Source organism: Arvicanthis niloticus, chromosome 23 (genome assembly GCF_011762505.2).
Source record: "Arvicanthis niloticus isolate mArvNil1 chromosome 23, mArvNil1.pat.X, whole genome shotgun sequence".
Taxonomy (NCBI): Eukaryota; Metazoa; Chordata; class Mammalia; order Rodentia; family Muridae; genus Arvicanthis; species Arvicanthis niloticus.
The window spans coordinates 10,109,039-10,126,388 of record NC_133430.1 but is presented as its reverse complement, the minus strand read 5'-3'; the positions used below and the strand labels follow the sequence as shown (position 1 = coordinate 10,126,388).

The following is a 17,350-nucleotide window of genomic DNA, read 5'->3' as shown; positions in this document are numbered from 1 at the left end:
CCTAGGCTTCATAACAAGACTGTCTCCTGACCAGTTTCACAGAGTAGCCAAATACTTAGCTGTTAAGCAAACAGCATGAATATAGGACTTGAACCAACCCCAACTATCAAATGTAGGAATATGGTACAGTCAGGTTTTTTTGTTTTGTTTTTTTGAGACGAGTTGTATGTAGCCCAGGCTTCCCTGTAACTTTTGGTGATCCTTCTGTCTCAGCTTCCTGAGCACTGGAATTACAACCATGAGCCACCTGCTTGTCTACAAACATTTAATAACTGGCCTGATTTTATTCAACAGAAGAAAGGCTGGGTCTGGTAGCACATGCCTTTCTTTAATCTCACTCAAGAGGCAGGTGAATCTCCGGAGTCTGAGGTGAGCAAGATGTACAATAATAGAGACCCTTGGGTTTTGTTTTTTTGTAGCTATGTGATAAAATGCTTACCTAGTATACATGACTAACACAAGTAAATTCTCAATAATTCAGCTTGGATAAGAGGTATCAGGTTCTCTTTAACAGACATTTCTTTTGTCCACTCTTACCCCCCAGCCTTCCCACATTCATGCCTTAAATCAAATGCATTTAAAGTTTCAGAAAAATGGGAAATGACAGCGATTTCAGAGACATCAAATCTTCTGCTCATATAGGTGGGAAGAAAACATGCAGTTCCTGGTGTAAGAGAAATGTCTTTTAAGATGCATGTCAATAATCATTTGTCTTCATGTCGAGATTAAGGGATTCAAGGTCGGGTGTGGTAGAGAAATGTGTAACTTCAAACCTGGGAATCAGGAGCAGAAGACATTTTGGAACAGAGTGGGCTATGTAGTGAACCCAGAAACGAGGTGTTTATTTCAGGAAAAGGATACGTGTAGCCAAGGCTGGCTTTAAACTCCTGACTCCCTTCCCCAGAGATTATACGGATGCACAAGCACACCTTGCTTCAGCTTTTAGTATGTTTAAAATAAGATGCCCAACTGTTTAAATAAGTTTGACTTAACGTGCCGGGCGGGGGTGGCACACGCCTTTAATCCCAGCACTTGGGAGGCAGAGGCAGGAGGATTTCTGAGTTCGAGGCCAGCCTGGTCTACAGAGTGAGTTCCAGGACAGCCAGGGCTACACAGAGAAACCCTGTCAAAAAAAAAAAAAAACCACACACACACAAAAAAAGTTTGACTTAACATGCATGTAGTGCAATTTAGAATACTCTCCAGCCTCAACACTAACAACTCCAGTAGATAAAGTAAAGCAGAATAGTCAACTGATGAAGTTGAGCGTTGACTAAGAAACAAGTATACAACCAAACACTTGGCTCAAATTTTTGGCTCTTGTGGGGGTGAAAAAGCAACCTTTATGTTGCTTTAAGCCACACCTCGTCTACAGAAGGGATGCGCAGAAGAAACATTTCGCTACAATGTATCTTAAGCAGTTTGATGATTTGAACCACGAAAAAGTAAGCTGTCACTTATAATGGGGAAAGCGCAAAAGACATGAAATTTTCAAGGAGGCAAACGAAAAGACTGTTGGGCAAAAGGAATATTTATGAGTGAGGAATAGGCAAAGCCTGTGTCAAGTTATCCAAACAGAGAATGTTTAGAAAGCTTTAATAGTGGAGTCGCACGACTGAAGCAGCTCAGACCCTTAGTTCCAACAGGCACCCAACGGCTCGGTCTCCGGTTTCCGCGGGTCATAAAAGAATAACGGACACACTTCCAACGGTGAACCCTAGGCTGCGCGCGCCGCTTCCGTCAGCCGCGGTCGCCCTAGCGCGCCGCCCACCGGCACGCGACCCAGAACCCAGAGCCAGCACACAGCGGGCAATGCCTTCGGTGCCACCATTCTCCGAAACCAGGGGTCAAGAGCAAAGACAAAACAAACAGAAAAGCAAAAACCAAGCACAGGCGTTTCTCGTCAGAGCAGACTTTATTGCGGCGACACGACCGCGGTTCGCACGCTCCGCCGGCAGCACAGCAGCCCCAGGCGCGCGCGCGCCCCCCTTCACCCCAGCTCCAGTTACCGTGCGCCGGGGTCGCGCGGAGAGTTCGCCGGCTCCTGAGGCGGAAGACGCTGGGCCGACGCCCCACTCCTGTCAGCGACTGCGGCCCCGAGCGGCGGTTTTGTCACTGGTGCACCGTGGACGGCGGGGTCCGCGCGACGCGGAGCGCCGTAAGGCGACGGCGGCGCGGAGCTGACGTCACGCGCCGGGGGCCAGCCAGCGCGCGTGAGGGCCACCACGCCCCCTATCCCGGCGGCCCCAATCGGGAGGAGCCTGGCTGAGTAGGCGGGGCCTCGGCAACTCGAGCGGTAGTGCGATTGGTAGGGAGGGAGGAGCGAGAGCCGGAGCAGCGAGTGGGATCGAGGCGGGGCGGGCCGAGACCCCTGCGGAAGTCTCGCGAGGCCGGGCCGGAGCAGAGTGTGGCGGCGGCGGCGAGATCTGGGCTCGGGTTGAGGAGTTGGTATTTGTGTGGAAGGAGGCGGAGGCGCAGGAGGAAGGGGGCAGCGTAACGCCGGCCCGGAGGGCGGGAGGAGGCGCGGCCAGGGCAGGCAGCTGAGGCAAGGCTATCCAGGCGGGGAACAGGACCAGCGGCGGCCGAGCGAGCGCGGGGCGCACCGATCTCGGGAGGCGGGGAAGCCCCGCGGCCGCCGCGCCCGCCCCTTCCCCCGCCGCCCGCCCCCTCTCCCCCCCCGCCCGCCCGCTGCCTTCCTCCCTCTGCCTTCCTTCCCCACGGCCGGCCGCCTCCTCGCCCGCCCTCCCGCAGCCCAGGAGCCGAGGCTGCCGCGGCCGTGGCGGCCGAGCCCTCAGCCATGGCCTCGGGCGACACCCTCTACATTGCCACGGACGGCTCGGAGATGCCGGCCGAGATCGTGGAACTGCATGAGATCGAGGTGGAGACCATCCCGGTGGAGACTATCGAGACCACGGTGGTGGGCGAGGAGGAGGACGACGACGAAGACGACGAGGACGGCGGCGGCGGCGACCACGGCGGCGGGGGCGGCCACGGGCACGCCGGCCACCACCATCACCACCACCACCACCACCACCCGCCCATGATCGCGCTGCAGCCGCTGGTCACCGACGACCCGACCCAAGTGCACCACCACCAGGAGGTGATTCTGGTGCAGACGCGCGAGGAGGTGGTAGGTGGCGACGACTCGGACGGGCTGCGCGCCGAGGACGGGTTCGAGGACCAGATCCTCATCCCGGTGCCCGCGCCGGCCGGCGGCGACGACGACTACATCGAGCAGACGCTGGTCACCGTGGCGGCGGCCGGCAAGAGCGGTGGCGGGTCTTCCTCGGGCGGCGGCCGCGTTAAGAAGGGCGGCGGCAAGAAGAGTGGCAAGAAGAGTTACCTGGGCGGCGGGGCCGGCGCGGCGGGCGGTGGCGGCGCCGACCCGGGCAATAAGAAGTGGGAGCAGAAGCAGGTGCAGATCAAGACCCTGGAGGGCGAGTTCTCGGTCACCATGTGGTCTTCAGGTGAGTGCCAGCGGCGCGCCGCTGCTCGGGATGTTTTTGTTTTGAAGGGAAGCCATGTTTTATGTGTGTGATGGGCGCCGCCATCTTCTCCGCCCGGGCAAGTATGGCGGCCCCAAAAGATGGCGGGGGCGGCGGGCCGCGAAGATGGCGGCGCGGGGGAGGGGCGGCGCCCGGCTAGGCCGCAATGGCGTAGTTTGTGCGAGCGGAAGCCGGCTGTGGCGGCGGGCGGGGAGGGAGGGGCCGGCGCCCCTGCTCGCCCGAGCCAACGGACGTGCGGCGGGCCGGTTGAGGGCGCCGCCCCGCGCCGGACCACCCGCCGGGCGTTGACAGGGCCGTGGCGCAGGGCGGACGCGCGCCGCTCCGCCGCCGTCCCCCGGGGGCTGTCGGGGCCCCGCCCTGCTCCGCTCCCTCGGCCGCGGAGCGTCTCCCCGAAGCCCTTCCCGGAGCGGGCGGCGCCGAGCCCGCCGCAGCTGCCCCGCGGTCACGCCGGCCCAGGCCGTCGCCGCGGTGGGGCGGGACTTGGGTGGCACGTAGGGCTCTCGTGTGCGGGTTCGGCGGCCGTTGGAGCCTGTCACCCGCGCTGCCAACGCGCTCGGCGCCTGCTCGACCCAGAACGGGAGTTACGGAAAGGAAGGGCCGTGGCGTCTCACTGGTCTTTACGCGTTGTAAATTTTGTTTTTTAAGTGGTGGACCCCGTGCAGACAGGCTGGGCTGCCTTCCACAGCCTAGGACATTCGCCACCAAACTAATAAAAATCGTACAGTTACCAATATCTGTAGTCTTGTTTTCCCCACGAAAAGAGTGAAAAAAGTGCATAATTCAGCGAAAGTCAGGAAGACTGTAGGGCACACAAGAGTTCCCTGCATGAGTAAAATCAGTTTAGAGCTTCGGAAAGGCTGACTGTTCACTTTATCCCAGTTCTATTTTAACAAGCTAGTCAGCGTCATTGTTGAGAAACTAGATAGACAGAATAATCCCACCGTACCTACCTAGTTCATGTCGCCCTTGTGATGATTAAATTTGAATTTGAGAGCTTAACCTGAGCCTCGATGTAGAAGAATGAGTGAAATATATGAAAAGCTGGTGTATAGTAGCATCCAAGCGACAGTAAGCTTGATGGGTCTGTGGTTCACAGAGGAGGGAAAGTGCCCTATGGAAATCTAATAGGAAGTGCTCAGGGTGCTGTTCATTCACTGAATGAATCTCTGGTTACAATCTGCACAGTAATTTATCGGGAGCTGTATGCAGCTTAACTAGCCAGTACCTAATAGTTATCCAGTGCCTTCAACACATTTTGGTTGTTAACAGTAGTTTGCATACTGAGATTTTTAAAAGCCTTTTTCCCTTTTTAATAAGAATGAAATAATGAAAGCGGGTTTTGAGCTTTAGATGAATTTACCGAATTTGGAGTACCAAGTACATTATATAAAACTTACTTATAAATAGTTTGATTCACATGTTTGGCATTTGATCTTCTCAAGTTGTTAATTTGCTTTTCCAGACAGAAAAACACTTGGTAGTGTGGTGTTGATGAATAGTGTGTGTTTAGGGAGAAAGTGAAGGGCCTGCCTAATGTAGGTTAATTGACAATTCAGTTGGCATTCAGTCATTACTTCCCTTTTGTGACTGGCTGCTTACAGGGACACATAGAGCACCTTGGGGCATTTTAATGTCTATTTCTTTCTTTTCTTTCTTTTTTTCTTTCTTTTTCTTTTCTTTTCTTTTTTTTTTTTTGGTTTTTGGTTTTTGGTTTTTCGAGACAGGGTTTCTCTGTGTAGTTCTGGCTGTCCTGGAACTCACTCTGTAGACCAGGCTGGCCTCAAATCCCAAGCGCTGGGACTAAAGGCGTGCGCCACCACTGCCCGGCCTTTAATGTCTATTTCTTAAAATTCTTATTTGTCTAGTGTGTTACTGAGTAGTAGTCTGAAAAAACGGTGGTTATAAATATTTGATGTCAAGTGCAAGGGATGGCCTATTTCCTCAGAAATGTCTCGTGGTAAATGATCCTTCCTTGCCTTTGTGGCTTGCAGTTATTACCAAAAAGAAGCTAAGTAGTGTGTGGTCAACTGTGCATGTCCCAAGTTCAGATTCTGAAAATAATCTTTAGAACTAAATTAAGACTGCAATAAGTGAAGAAATATAAAACAGATTAGCTAAATTAAACGCAAACATGTTGTGTATGTTGCTATGGTAGGAATAGACTTCATTTGATCCTAGGCTTGAGTTGCAACTCCACAGTGTATAGTTTATTAAATTAGTGCATTAGATTAACTAAACTAGGATGCCACAGATTTACATAAGCACCAAATTTAGCAGTTCCTATAAAGATAGTACATGTGGGGTAGTTTTTTGTTGTTGTTTTTCCAAATAGAGTTTTCTTATGAAGTCCTGGCTGTCCTGGAACTCACTCTGTAGACCAAGTTGGTCTGAACTCAAAGAGATCAGCCTGTCTCTGCTTCCTGAGTACAATACAAGATAGGAGCACCCAGCCACATTGTTGAGTAGTCATCTTAAGACACTAGTTATTTGTACCTCTAGGAGGTGATGGTGTTGTTGTTTTTAACACATTTTAGTAGAAATTTGTGGAAACCAGGTATTTGGGGATTTTGTAGGTCACTTTGCTTTTGTTCCTCTGAACAGTGACAGCATTCTGTGTGGGGGTCCTAGTTTGAATGAAACAGTAGCAAAGTACTGTAACCATTATAGGCTTAGAAGCCTGTTCCTTTCCCTCCTCCCCCCTTCTTGTTTTTCGTAGTTCAGTAGTTTATCTTGAGATACTGCAGTGATGTTATGTGACAGGACTTCTCCTGGGGAGATGCAACATACAAGTTTACTCACCCTAGATAGGGAACCCACAGCAGACCAAAGCATGCTTAGCCCCCAAAGTTCAACTTGGTGAACCAATGAGTTTTACTGGGTTACTTTTAGGAATATGAATGAGGGGTCACTTACAGACGCAGAAATGATTCAAAGACATTCTGTTACCACCCAGCATGGGTAAGGCTCACAAGATTGGAAACTGGGAGCATACTGTACAGCCTGTGGGCAGCTCAACAGATTGGAGAGTGCCCTTTCCAGGTGCCTCAGTTGATGATCTAAACCTCTTCCAGGATGATGGTCTGGTCTGAAAGTCTTTGTAGCTCAGCTTCCTTCTGTTGAGTCTCGGCTTTTATTGTTTATTCTGGTAAGGAGGGACCTAGAGAGTCTGGTCAATTTCAGGAACTTCCTGAATCTCCTGCAAGATGGGATGTTTCAGTAGCCTAAGAAACTTAAACAACAAATGGTTGTCAGTTCTTTTTTTGGTTTGTTTGCTTTTTTAGACCTCATCTTTCCATGTAGACCTGGAACTCACTATATGGACTGGGCTAGTCTCAAACTCACAGAGATCTACCAGCCCCTGCCAACATACACACCACCACCACTGCCACCGCCACCACCACCCCGTGCTGGGATTAAAGAGGTGTGCAGCCACAATCTGCCACTTCATGGTTTGTTTTTGGAGACAAGGGTCTAACATTGTGGCCCAAATTGGGATTATAATCATGAATCACCATCGTGATTTCACAGACCTATGAGCAGTCACTCCTCAGCCCTCCTCGTCCCACTAGTCTCTGAGTTTGCCTATCCCAGACACTATACAAATAGAATCAGAAAATATTTGCTCTTTTGTATCTGGATTAGCATGTATTCATCCATTTTTAGTGGCTGGGTAACCCATAATATAAAGATTTTTGTGGATAAAATTAAAGCCTAAACATTTTCAATACTTAGAGTTTGCCTGTGTTTTGAATATTTGTACTTATTTTCAAATTGATGTTTAGGTTTTTTTCTTCATTATTGACAGCTGTATTTCTTTGGAAATAGTTGTTAGAATTTTGTAGGAGTGAACTTATTTTTGTGTAACTAATAAAGGAAATCACTTATCAAAAGCATCTAGCTTTGAGAGGAACCTATGTGGCTTTAATTATCTCCTGTTAAACCTAGTATGTGGTCAATTGAGTAAAAAAACGTGACACTAGAAAAAATTACGTTGAAATAAAACCAGATTGTTACATTTTTCCTTATTCTATACATTTCAGAAAAATTCAAGGCTTGCTAGTGATAGCCATTGCCAGTTCTTTGGTAATCTCATTTACTATGTTTTTAATCACAGTAGATAGACCACAATCATAAATTTTCATGGAACCAAATCCGCAAAATTCTCCAAAGCAATCTTGTCAGCTACATACCCTATATATAAGCAACTCCAGTCTTAGACCCCAATTCTGGTCTGGTCACTGGGAGCCCCAACCTGTTAAGCTATGTGACCTTTGACTGTTCCCTGCAGGTTATTAACTTTTTAATTGTTACTGACAACTGCTCTTTTCTGCCAACAGGAGAAAAAAGTTGCTTTTAGGAAAGGTTAGGGCTCCTTTCCTATCTACTACCAAGCATTTTAAGCTTTTGAAAAAATTTAAGCTTTTGAAAAACAGAGACATGGGTGGTCAGTGGTTACTTTTCAGAAGGACCAGGTTTGATTGTCAGCATCAAATGGTGACTCAAAAAAAATTGTTGTAATAGGATCTGATACCTTCTGGCCTTGGGCACTGAGCATGCATGTGGTACATATGTGCAGGCAAAAATATGATCATTTTTAAAAGTGGGTAAAGACCTATAGTGGACACTCAGGTGATTCTTACAAAGGCGTTTCTGCTTGTTTTGAAGTTTTTTGTTTTTTGGTTTTTTCTTTTTGGTTTTTTGAGACAGGGTTTCTCTGTGTAGCCCTGGCTGTCCTGGAACTCTGTAGACTAGCCTGGCCTCGAACTCAGAAATCCGCTTGCCTCTGCCTCCCAAGTGCTGGGATTAAAGGTGTGCGCCACCACTGCCCAGCTGTTTTGAAGTCTTAGGTAGTCTAGTCTGAAAAACTGAGGACTCATAACGGGGTCATTAGCAGGACAGTTAATACGGAGATGGTCTCCTAAGATTTCCTGCATTCTTTTGTTTAATTCCTCTTTTTCAGGTGACTCTATTCTTGGTCCTACTTTGAATTAGAGTAAGAATAATCTAAGTAGGAAAAATTTTTTGAAATGTAGAACCTTTATAGTTTCAAATTTCGGAATATTTGGAATTTATATTGTATAGTTTTATCAGAAAAGTGCTCATCATACCTTACAGTTGTTTTCTGTGTGTTTGTTGTGCCATGTACTAGGGCTTGGAGAGGGTCAGATAAGGATGCTGGATGTCCTGTTTCTGCTCGCCCCTCCCCCAGCTTTGAGTTTGACCTAGGCGCTGAACTCTGAACTTGGGTCAGCAGTCTTACTTACCAAACCATCTCCTCAGTCCCCGTCCCTCCCTCCCCCCTTATGAGCAGTACTTGTGAGATAGGTAGCTCAGGCTGGCCTCATTCCAGGCAGTCTTCCTGTGTCAACATCCTGGGTGCTGTTTTTCTACACACATCCATTCAAAACTACTTGTAAATTTGATATCTAAAACAGGATTTGGATATTAAAACCATTAATTTTATTAAATTACTAGGAAATTGTAGGGAGATCTTAGGCGTTAGTCAGCTAGTGTACTGGTACATATGCCCTTGATCTGTGGTCTCCGAACATGAAGTGGTCATTTCCTAATTGTAAGTCTCTTGTTAGTAAGCTATGGCTTTTTGTGGTGTGAGGATCTAGCTAGACTAGCCTTGTACACACTAGGCAAGCACTTTGCCGCTGAGGTACATATCAACTCTATGATTAATTTTCAGTAACAGCCCAGTGGTTTCAGAGAATTCGTACTAGTAACCACATCATAATTGCTCTCTAGGGAGCACTGGCCAAGGCATCTCTGGTGTTTAGAATGAAGTAGGGGATCCCTAAAATCTTGTCTTTTGAAACAAAATTCTGTAGTGTAGCCCTACCTGGCTTCTGATTTAGTCTCTTGAGTGCTGGAATTATATGTGTACTAACACACCCAGCTTAATTTTTCTTTTCTATCTTGTTGATGTTCCCTTACCAGGGATTGAATGCAGGGCTTCGTGTGTATTAAATTGCAGTTTACCACTTAGTCACACCCTGGTCTTCATTTTCAATCTTTAAAACAGAGAAATTGTACTTCTTTACAAATGACCAAATGTTTATAGGAAATCATATACTTAATTTTACCTGTTTCAGTGCTGGGGAAGAACATACTTTCCCTAGGTCCCACATACTTTTTGAGAGCTTTACTGAGCCACATCCCTCCCTCAAAATTGAGGTGACCATCCTGTTACTTCAACTTTGCCCAGGGTTTTGATACAGGGTTTCTCTGTGTAGCCCTGGCTACAACTGTAGACCAGGTTGGCCTCAAACTCAAAAAGAGATCCACCTGCCTCTGTCTTCTGAGTGCTAGGATTTGGCATTGCATTGTGCTTTCAACATGGTTAAAGGTTATTCTTGAACAAGTTGTTTTTGAATAGGGAACACTGCCATTTAGTTTGGTGTGTGTTTGGGTAGTGTCAGTGCTATATAGATATGTCTCTTGATCAAAATGAAACCACAATGGCCAGAGATGGGAGGCATGGGTACTCAATCCAGCCAGCAAGTGCATGCATGCATGAGTAGGTAAGTGTGTAAATGGGGAAAATAGAAGCAGAATCATTGAAGTTAACTCTAAGGAGCTTTCTTCTTGGCAATGAAGATGAAAGTGGAAATTACACTGTCCTTATTTGATACCAAGATGAAAAAACTAAGAAGGTGGGCTTTGTCTGTGACTTTAGCATTGGTAGGCTTACGGCAGGAGGCTTACACATGCCTGTGGAGCTTTCAGAAGTTGGCTCTTTCTACCATGTCAATTCCAGGGATCAAACTCAAGTTGTTGGGCTTGGAAACAAGAGCCTTTAATGCTGACCTATCTTCCTGGCCCCAAGAAACTTGTCTTTTTAAAAAGGGAAATCAGTCGGTTCTTACTTGTGTATAACAGCTGTTTCCTAAGTTCCTCTTTGGCTTTTCCCTCTAAATCTCGTTTTTAAATCAATGATAAACTTAATAATCCCTAATTTTGTTTCAAAAGGAAAGAAAAATGGGGTTTGAGAAGATGGTGTAGCAGTTAAGAACACTGGGTACTCTTGCAGAAGACATGGGTTCAGTTTCTAGCACTAAGAGATTTGTAAGCTTTGACCCAAGTTCCAGAGATCTGATGCCCTCTTCTGCTCCCTGGGGGTATTGTATATGCATGTACAGGCACTTTTTACACACAAAATGAAAATAAGTATTTAAAATGAATGAATGGTGCCTTGGGTTTATAGCTAAGGAGTCAGATGCTTGCCAGGTATGAGCTCAGGCCTTGGGCTTGACCCCAGTACCTCAAAAGGAAAAGTGTGACTATCTTGCATGAAGGGAACTCCTGAATGTAGTCATGTATATATTCATGTTGTCTTAGAGCAGACCAGATGGCTTTGGTAAAAGGCACTTTCTGCTTACTGATGCAAGCCAGGTAAGCTGTGTTCAGTTCCACTGAAGGTTGAAGGTAAGGGTTGACTCCTCAGAATTATTGTCCTCTGACCTCCATTCAAGTGTCATGGCACTCTAAACCTTGAACCATGGCAAACATAGTACACAAATTTAAAAAAGAAAACTTTTGTTTCTGCCAGCATGTTGTCATTTTTTTCACAGTGATTCTTGGATCTACCAGAGGTGTCTAAAAAGTGTAGAACTTGAAATATTCCCTAGTTGAAGTTTCCTGATTTCCCATCTTCTTTATTTTAGTTTTTCAAGACAGGGTTTCTCCGGCTGTCCTGGAACTTGCTCTGCAGACAAGATTACCCTTGAACTGAGATATCCTCCTGCCTCTGCCTAGGATCTAAGGTGTGAGCCACCGTGCCCTGCCTTTCCATCTTCTTGATAAGCTTGCTATGGTTGTTGAGCTCAGCATTCTTTAGAACCATGAAGCCTTGTAGAAAATACCTCATCTTATTAGGTTGTTGATATTCTGGCTTCAGAGGTACGAACTGAAGGAAAGATTTAGAATCTGTAAAATAAAATAATTTGAGTGTGAGGTTGCATGTGAGTGAAAGTTTTACCTTTGAAATTGTACTTGAAGGTTTAGTGGTGGTGGTTCTGGGATGGAGCTAAGGGTTCCATTCATTAAATCTTCAGCCTAAAATCTTTATGTGACTGTGTTGTGCTGTGCTGAAAGATATCAACCAAATGTACCTAGATATTAATTCCTGGAGTCGTATTGTTGCTTTATTTATACCTCTGAATGAGGTTCTTGAGGCAGGGAGAGGATCTTGTATTACCTAGGTGAGCTCTAAATATAATCATACCAGTGTCCTTGTAATTACTTGAAGGAGTCAGGGGAGGGGAGAACCTTAGACAGGAGGTGATTAGGAAGCAAGACGTTGTGAATGGTGATTGTGCAGGGGTCTTGAGCCAAGGGATGTTGTAGCCCCTTATCTCCAACCCCCAGCCTCAATAGGGAAAATCCTCATAGTGACCATAGCTGATCTCCAGAACTATAAGCCACCATTGGAGGGGTCTACTGAGTATGCACATTGACTGCAGGTAGCTACCAAATCTCTGTTACATGGTACAAACAGAGGAGGGAGGAAAAGAGAAGCTAGAATCTGTGCTGAGAATAGTGGCACACACCTTTAATCCTGGCAGAGGCGGGGGAGGGGGGGATATCTTGGTGAGTTCAAGGACAACGTGGTCTACTGAGTTCCAAGACAGCCAGAGCTACATAATGAAACTCTGTCTTTCCCTCTTCCTTCCAAAAATATTGTTTGTGTATTCAACTCCCAATCCAGATAGAATGATTAGCGTTTGAACATGCTACCAATCTTGTAAAGTAGGTTTTGTTCTTGTTGTTTAATGGGTGAGGAAACAAACAAACAAAAAGCTATGCGTGGTGGATGTATTGTACGAACCAAAGGCCTTGGGGGAAATAGGTTTCCTTCTAGGTGTTGGAGGAAAAATGATCATGAAAAGAGGCGGGAAGGGAAAGTGTTTATTACATGCCCTATATCAGGCACCAAAAAACAGTGAGAAAAAACGGTTTGGTTGGCATGCATTGGGTAAAGGAAGCTCCCCTTTTGACTGGTAGACCTGGAGAGCTCTCAGCCTTTCCATGTAATGTTTTTAATTAGGACTTATTACTAGAGGTTGTTTTCAGTCCCTTGGTTTACTTCTCATCAGACTGGAAAGGTCATCCTTTATAAGGGAACTGAACTTCCAGGAGGGACTAGTCTATGTAGCTTTCTGACTTTTGGGTAGTACCATGTACAGGGAATGTTAAATGTGGATGAATGGCTTAGCCTCCCCCTCACAGATGGTGTTGGCTAGACTTGCCTTCTTCCAGAGCTGCATCTTGGGCTGCTTAGCTCTGCTCTGGTAGGTCTGGGCCATCAGCATCTGACCATAATGTTAGTGTAGAGGCGGTTTTAGCCTGCCATTCTCAGCAAAGCACTCTTGCCACTGCACTCCTTTCCAAATAGGCCTTGATCCATTACCCTGTCAAATCTGCTTCCATGCCAACTTTGCCTTCAAAGAAAACTCTGTAACAGGTATGTCCGACCTACAGCCTGTGGGCCAAATATGTACCCTAATATTGCAGTGAACATGACCTAACACGTTTGTAGATGACAGTGTTAAAAGATTGGACATGTCCCCAGAATCTTGTGCATCAATAATTTTTAAACCAGCATTAGCTCATTTGTTTCGTGAACATAATTTGCCTTGGTTTGCGTACACTATCACCTGTTGTAGTTTGCAGTTTGACATTCAAAGTAGATGAGCTTACATTCTCTACTCTTGTCTTTAGTATTAGGAGATTAAGCCAATTCAAAAGGTTATATTGTGATGTGTATGTACCTGTAACCAATCTTAGCACTATAAGGTGGGGGCTGCAGGAATATGAGGGTAGGGCAGCATGGACCACATAGTAAGAGTTGGATACCAAAAAGCCAAATGGGGCTGGAGAGGTGGCAGCTTAGCAGTTAAGAGCACTTAATGCTCTGGTGGAGGACCCAAGTTTGGTTCAGAGTATAAGATGTAATACAGGCCATACAGCCCTGCTTTAGTTAGGCTTCCGCTGTGTCTTTCTCCCTCCTGAACTGTTTGATCTCGTCTGTCAATTGTTTCTCCATTGTTGGAATTAGGGGTGGCTCTAGGACCCTTCTCCATTTTTAGTGGGTGTATTCTTTGTTTCTGTGGCTATAAATGAAGTCTGTGTGCAGATGACTGGCACTATTCTCTCCAGTGTAGATTGCTTTTTATTCCCTGTCCTTGCTTTCTGGACAGCCTGCATGGACATTTCAAAGCAAAGAGAAGCTAGATTTATTTTCCTTTCATCTGCCTGCCTCCCTCCCTCCCTCCATCCCTCCCTCCCTTCCCATCATCTCTTCCCCACTTGGCTAACTCAGCAATAGCAAGTGACACTACCATCCTCCAAGAAATGTATCTGGTTAACAAACTGTGGTTTAATCCTCTAAATGAAGTCTTCATAGTGTTGTAAGGAACTCCTGGAAATGTATTCGTTTGGTACTAAATCATTTCTCAGAAGTTATTCCCTTTGCAAGTAGAAAAATTATCATTTTAATCCTCTTTTCTCTAAATAAAATCTCATCATGTAGGTCAAGTGTCTGAAGGGCCAGGCAGTGACAGTTTTTGTGGGTTTATGCTCTCTGTTAGAGCCAGTCAGATCCACCTGACCTTGCATCTGAAAAGCGGCCATAGATATGGCCCCTAAGGAAGTAGAAAGGCTTGTTTAAAAACAGAACAACAACAAAAAACCCCTTGTTTATAAAAGTGGGGCACTTGCCGGGCAGTGGTGGCCCACGTCTTTAATCCCAGCACTTGGGAGGCAGAGGCAGGCGGATTTCTGAGTTCGAGGCCAGCCTGCTCTACAGAGTGAGTTCCAGGACAGCCAGGGCTACACAGAGAAACCCTGTTTCAAAAAAAAAAAAAAAAAAGTGGGGCACTTTTTTAAAAAAGATAGATTCTTAGTTTTTACATGCAGGTATGTGCACATGTAAGCATAGATGTCAGCTGGCTCCAAAGGGGGGGTGGGGGGGGTTGCACCTGATCTTCGGGAGCTGGAGTTTAGAGGTGACTGTGAGCCATTGGGAATGGAACTCAACTCCAGGTCCTCTGCAAGAGCAGTACACATTAGCAACCTCCCGGAGTCGTCTCTCCAGCTCCTTAACCGATATTTTGACTTTGAAAGAAGGTCTCACTGTGTAGACTAGGCTAGCCTCAGACTTCACAGCTTGGCTCTTCATCTGCTCCATGAGTGCTGGCATAAAAAGCGTGAACTACCCCATCTAGCCTGGCATAGAAGGTGTGTGCCACCCCATCTAGCCCCACCTTGATTCTTAACAGACTTGAACTGGGGCTTGGATCTCAGCAAGTATGTTAGACCTGGACCCCTTCAGGTGAGCCCCAGGGATCTGTCTTTTCTGCTTACACAGGGCTGGGATTCCACATGCTACCTTCCTTGCCTTTGTTTTTTCATGGGTGCTGGAGAACAAACTCAGACTTGTAGAACAAACATTTTATTCCAGTTTTCCAGCCTCTCTTTTGGGTTCTTTTTATACTCTGAATCTTTAAAAAAAAAAAAAAAAAAAAAAAAGTGTTCTCTGGGCTGGAGGTGTCACTGCATAGAAGTGTTTCATCGTCTAACTTCCCTTTCTAGAAGTGTGCTCCCTGAGGTAGAGACTCTGTTCTTTCTGGCTACTGTTGCCAATGACAGGCATCTGTCTTCAAGGCCCTGGCCTGGACCTAATACAAGGGTTAGTCTAGGCTGAGAGTTCTCAGTGGTGTATTCCCAGGCTGGCTTCAAATTTGCTTTGTAGTTGGAGAATGACCTTGAACTCCCCCACCACCCCCCAGGTTCTGATTTATATACTTGTGGCATCAGGTACAGGTTATGTATGGTACTGAGGATTGAACTCAGGGCTCATGCTAGAAAAACACTTTACTGACTGAGCTACATTCAGAGTGTTAGGACTGGGGAAAGTGGAGAGGAAATTTAGCTTCCCTGCTTACCGTTATATTTCTGTAAGGTTAGGTTTTGGTGTGGTAGTGTATCTAGGTGAGAGACTGACATTGCTAATAGGGGCAGAGCAAGCTGAGAACTTGTATGTGCCAGTGTGGAGTCCCAGCTTTGTAACTGCTGATGTTTTAATTGATGCAGCCAGTCAGTCATTTGGTCTTACACCTCACCTGTTCATCCATCCATAGAAATGCATCTTTATCGGTACATGGATGTATTGTTGTGGTCTTCTTACTTCCTGAGAGACATTGTGCTTAACAGTTCATCACACAGGTCTGAGGGTTAGGCTTAAGAGTTTACAACCGATAAATAAAAAGGTTTCATTTTTGTTATGTCCTTTTCTTAAAGTGGGGAGGGAGTTGCCAGGTTGCCAGCAAGATGGCTCAATTGGTAAACTGAAAGCCTGAGTTCACTCCCCAGGTCATACGTCCAGCAAGGAAGACAGTCAGAGTTGTCCTCCTACCTTCACATCCTTGTGTCCCTGAATTTTGTTTACAAAATAACTTTTTTTAAGTTTATATCTACAACTTAATAGTTAACCCCAGGTAAATTGTTTACTTTTACTATGCCTCAGTTTCTTCTCTGTAAAATCAGAGTAGGTGGTAGTTCCCTCACTTTATAGGGAGTGTGTGTAATGATGAAGGTAGTATAAACACTGGGTAAAATGTACCTGCTGTTACGTCAGATTCCTAATGTAGATTTACATTATATTCTACACTAAAGGATGGTGTAAGTAAGCTGTTGACATCTGTAATTGCAGTACTTGGGACAGGAGGCAGGAGGTTGAGGCTAGCCTAATACAGACCAACTTAAGAGGGTGGGAAGACTGAGGCTCATCTGGACGGGATGAGTAGGAAGGAAAGGAACCTACCGAAGTTGTCCTTGGCCTTGGCACCCAGCCCACAGGCACATGCCACACAGTACAAATCAGTGAGTGGGTTTCGGTTAGTTTGGGTTTGGGTTTTTTTGGGACAAGGTTTCTCTTTGCAGCCCTGGCTGCCGTAGAACTTGTTCTATAGATCAGATTGGCCTCAAACTCAGAGATCTACCTGCCTCTACCTCCTGAGTGCTGGGATTAAAGGTGTGCGGCACCATTGCCCTGCAAATAAATAAAATGTTCTTCAAACAAAATAGAACTTGTTTTTTTTTTTTTAAATAGAGCAATGGAAGATCAGAGAGGCATTTGGTTTTTGTGTGTCCTTTGCTTTTCCTCTTAGAGTGATTTAACTTGTAATGATTGCTTGACTTGGAAGAAGAATACTCTTTTTTCTTTCAGGCATTAGTTTGTGAAGTGGGTAAAAGGCAAAACTGAGAGAAGCCAGTTAGACAAGGGTAAACCTGGAGAATGTATGACAATACACTCATGGAGAGCTGGCTGTTTCTGGTAGGCTACCTCAGAACACTAATGTGAAGGAAGGTCTGCTGGTCTTGACATTGAAGGATTGGCTGACCTAGGAGTTCAAAAGGATGAAGGACAGAGGGAATGGTTGGGAATTAAAGTGGGAGCTATGAATAGTTACTTCTGAGGATTCCACTGAAAAATTTTTATTTTATTCAATGTATTTACATAGTTAAGATGATCAATCTCATGTGTTTCAGATGAAAAAAAAGATATTGACCATGAAACAGTGGTTGAAGAGCAGATCATTGGAGAGAACTCACCTCCTGATTATTCTGAATATATGACAGGCAAGAAACTCCCTCCTGGAGGGATACCTGGCATTGACCTCTCAGACCCTAAGCAACTGGCAGAATTTGCCAGGTAAGTTGCAAGAGCCTTTTTGTAGTCTAGGAAGTGCTTGAATGTTTCCAGCTGTTTTTTTTTGTTTTTTTTTTTTTTTTTTAATTCCCACGTGACAGTGGTGGTTTGTAGTCCTTCTCTA

At 45.9% G+C, this 17,350-nt stretch overlaps 1 protein-coding gene across 1 annotated transcript in view; it reads left to right on the top strand.

Annotated features, from left to right (window-relative positions):
* The first annotated feature begins 2,188 nt into the window (after positions 1-2,188).
* Yy1 (YY1 transcription factor) overlaps positions 2,189-17,350 on the top strand; it is a 28,890-nt gene continuing 13,728 nt past the window's right edge. Inside the window, exons 1-2 of the mRNA XM_076921193.1 lie at positions 2,189-3,467; positions 17,067-17,229. Of these exons, the coding sequence (XP_076777308.1) occupies positions 2,798-3,467; positions 17,067-17,229 (833 nt within the window). The 5' untranslated portion in view covers positions 2,189-2,797. The remainder of the gene's footprint in view (positions 3,468-17,066; positions 17,230-17,350) is intronic.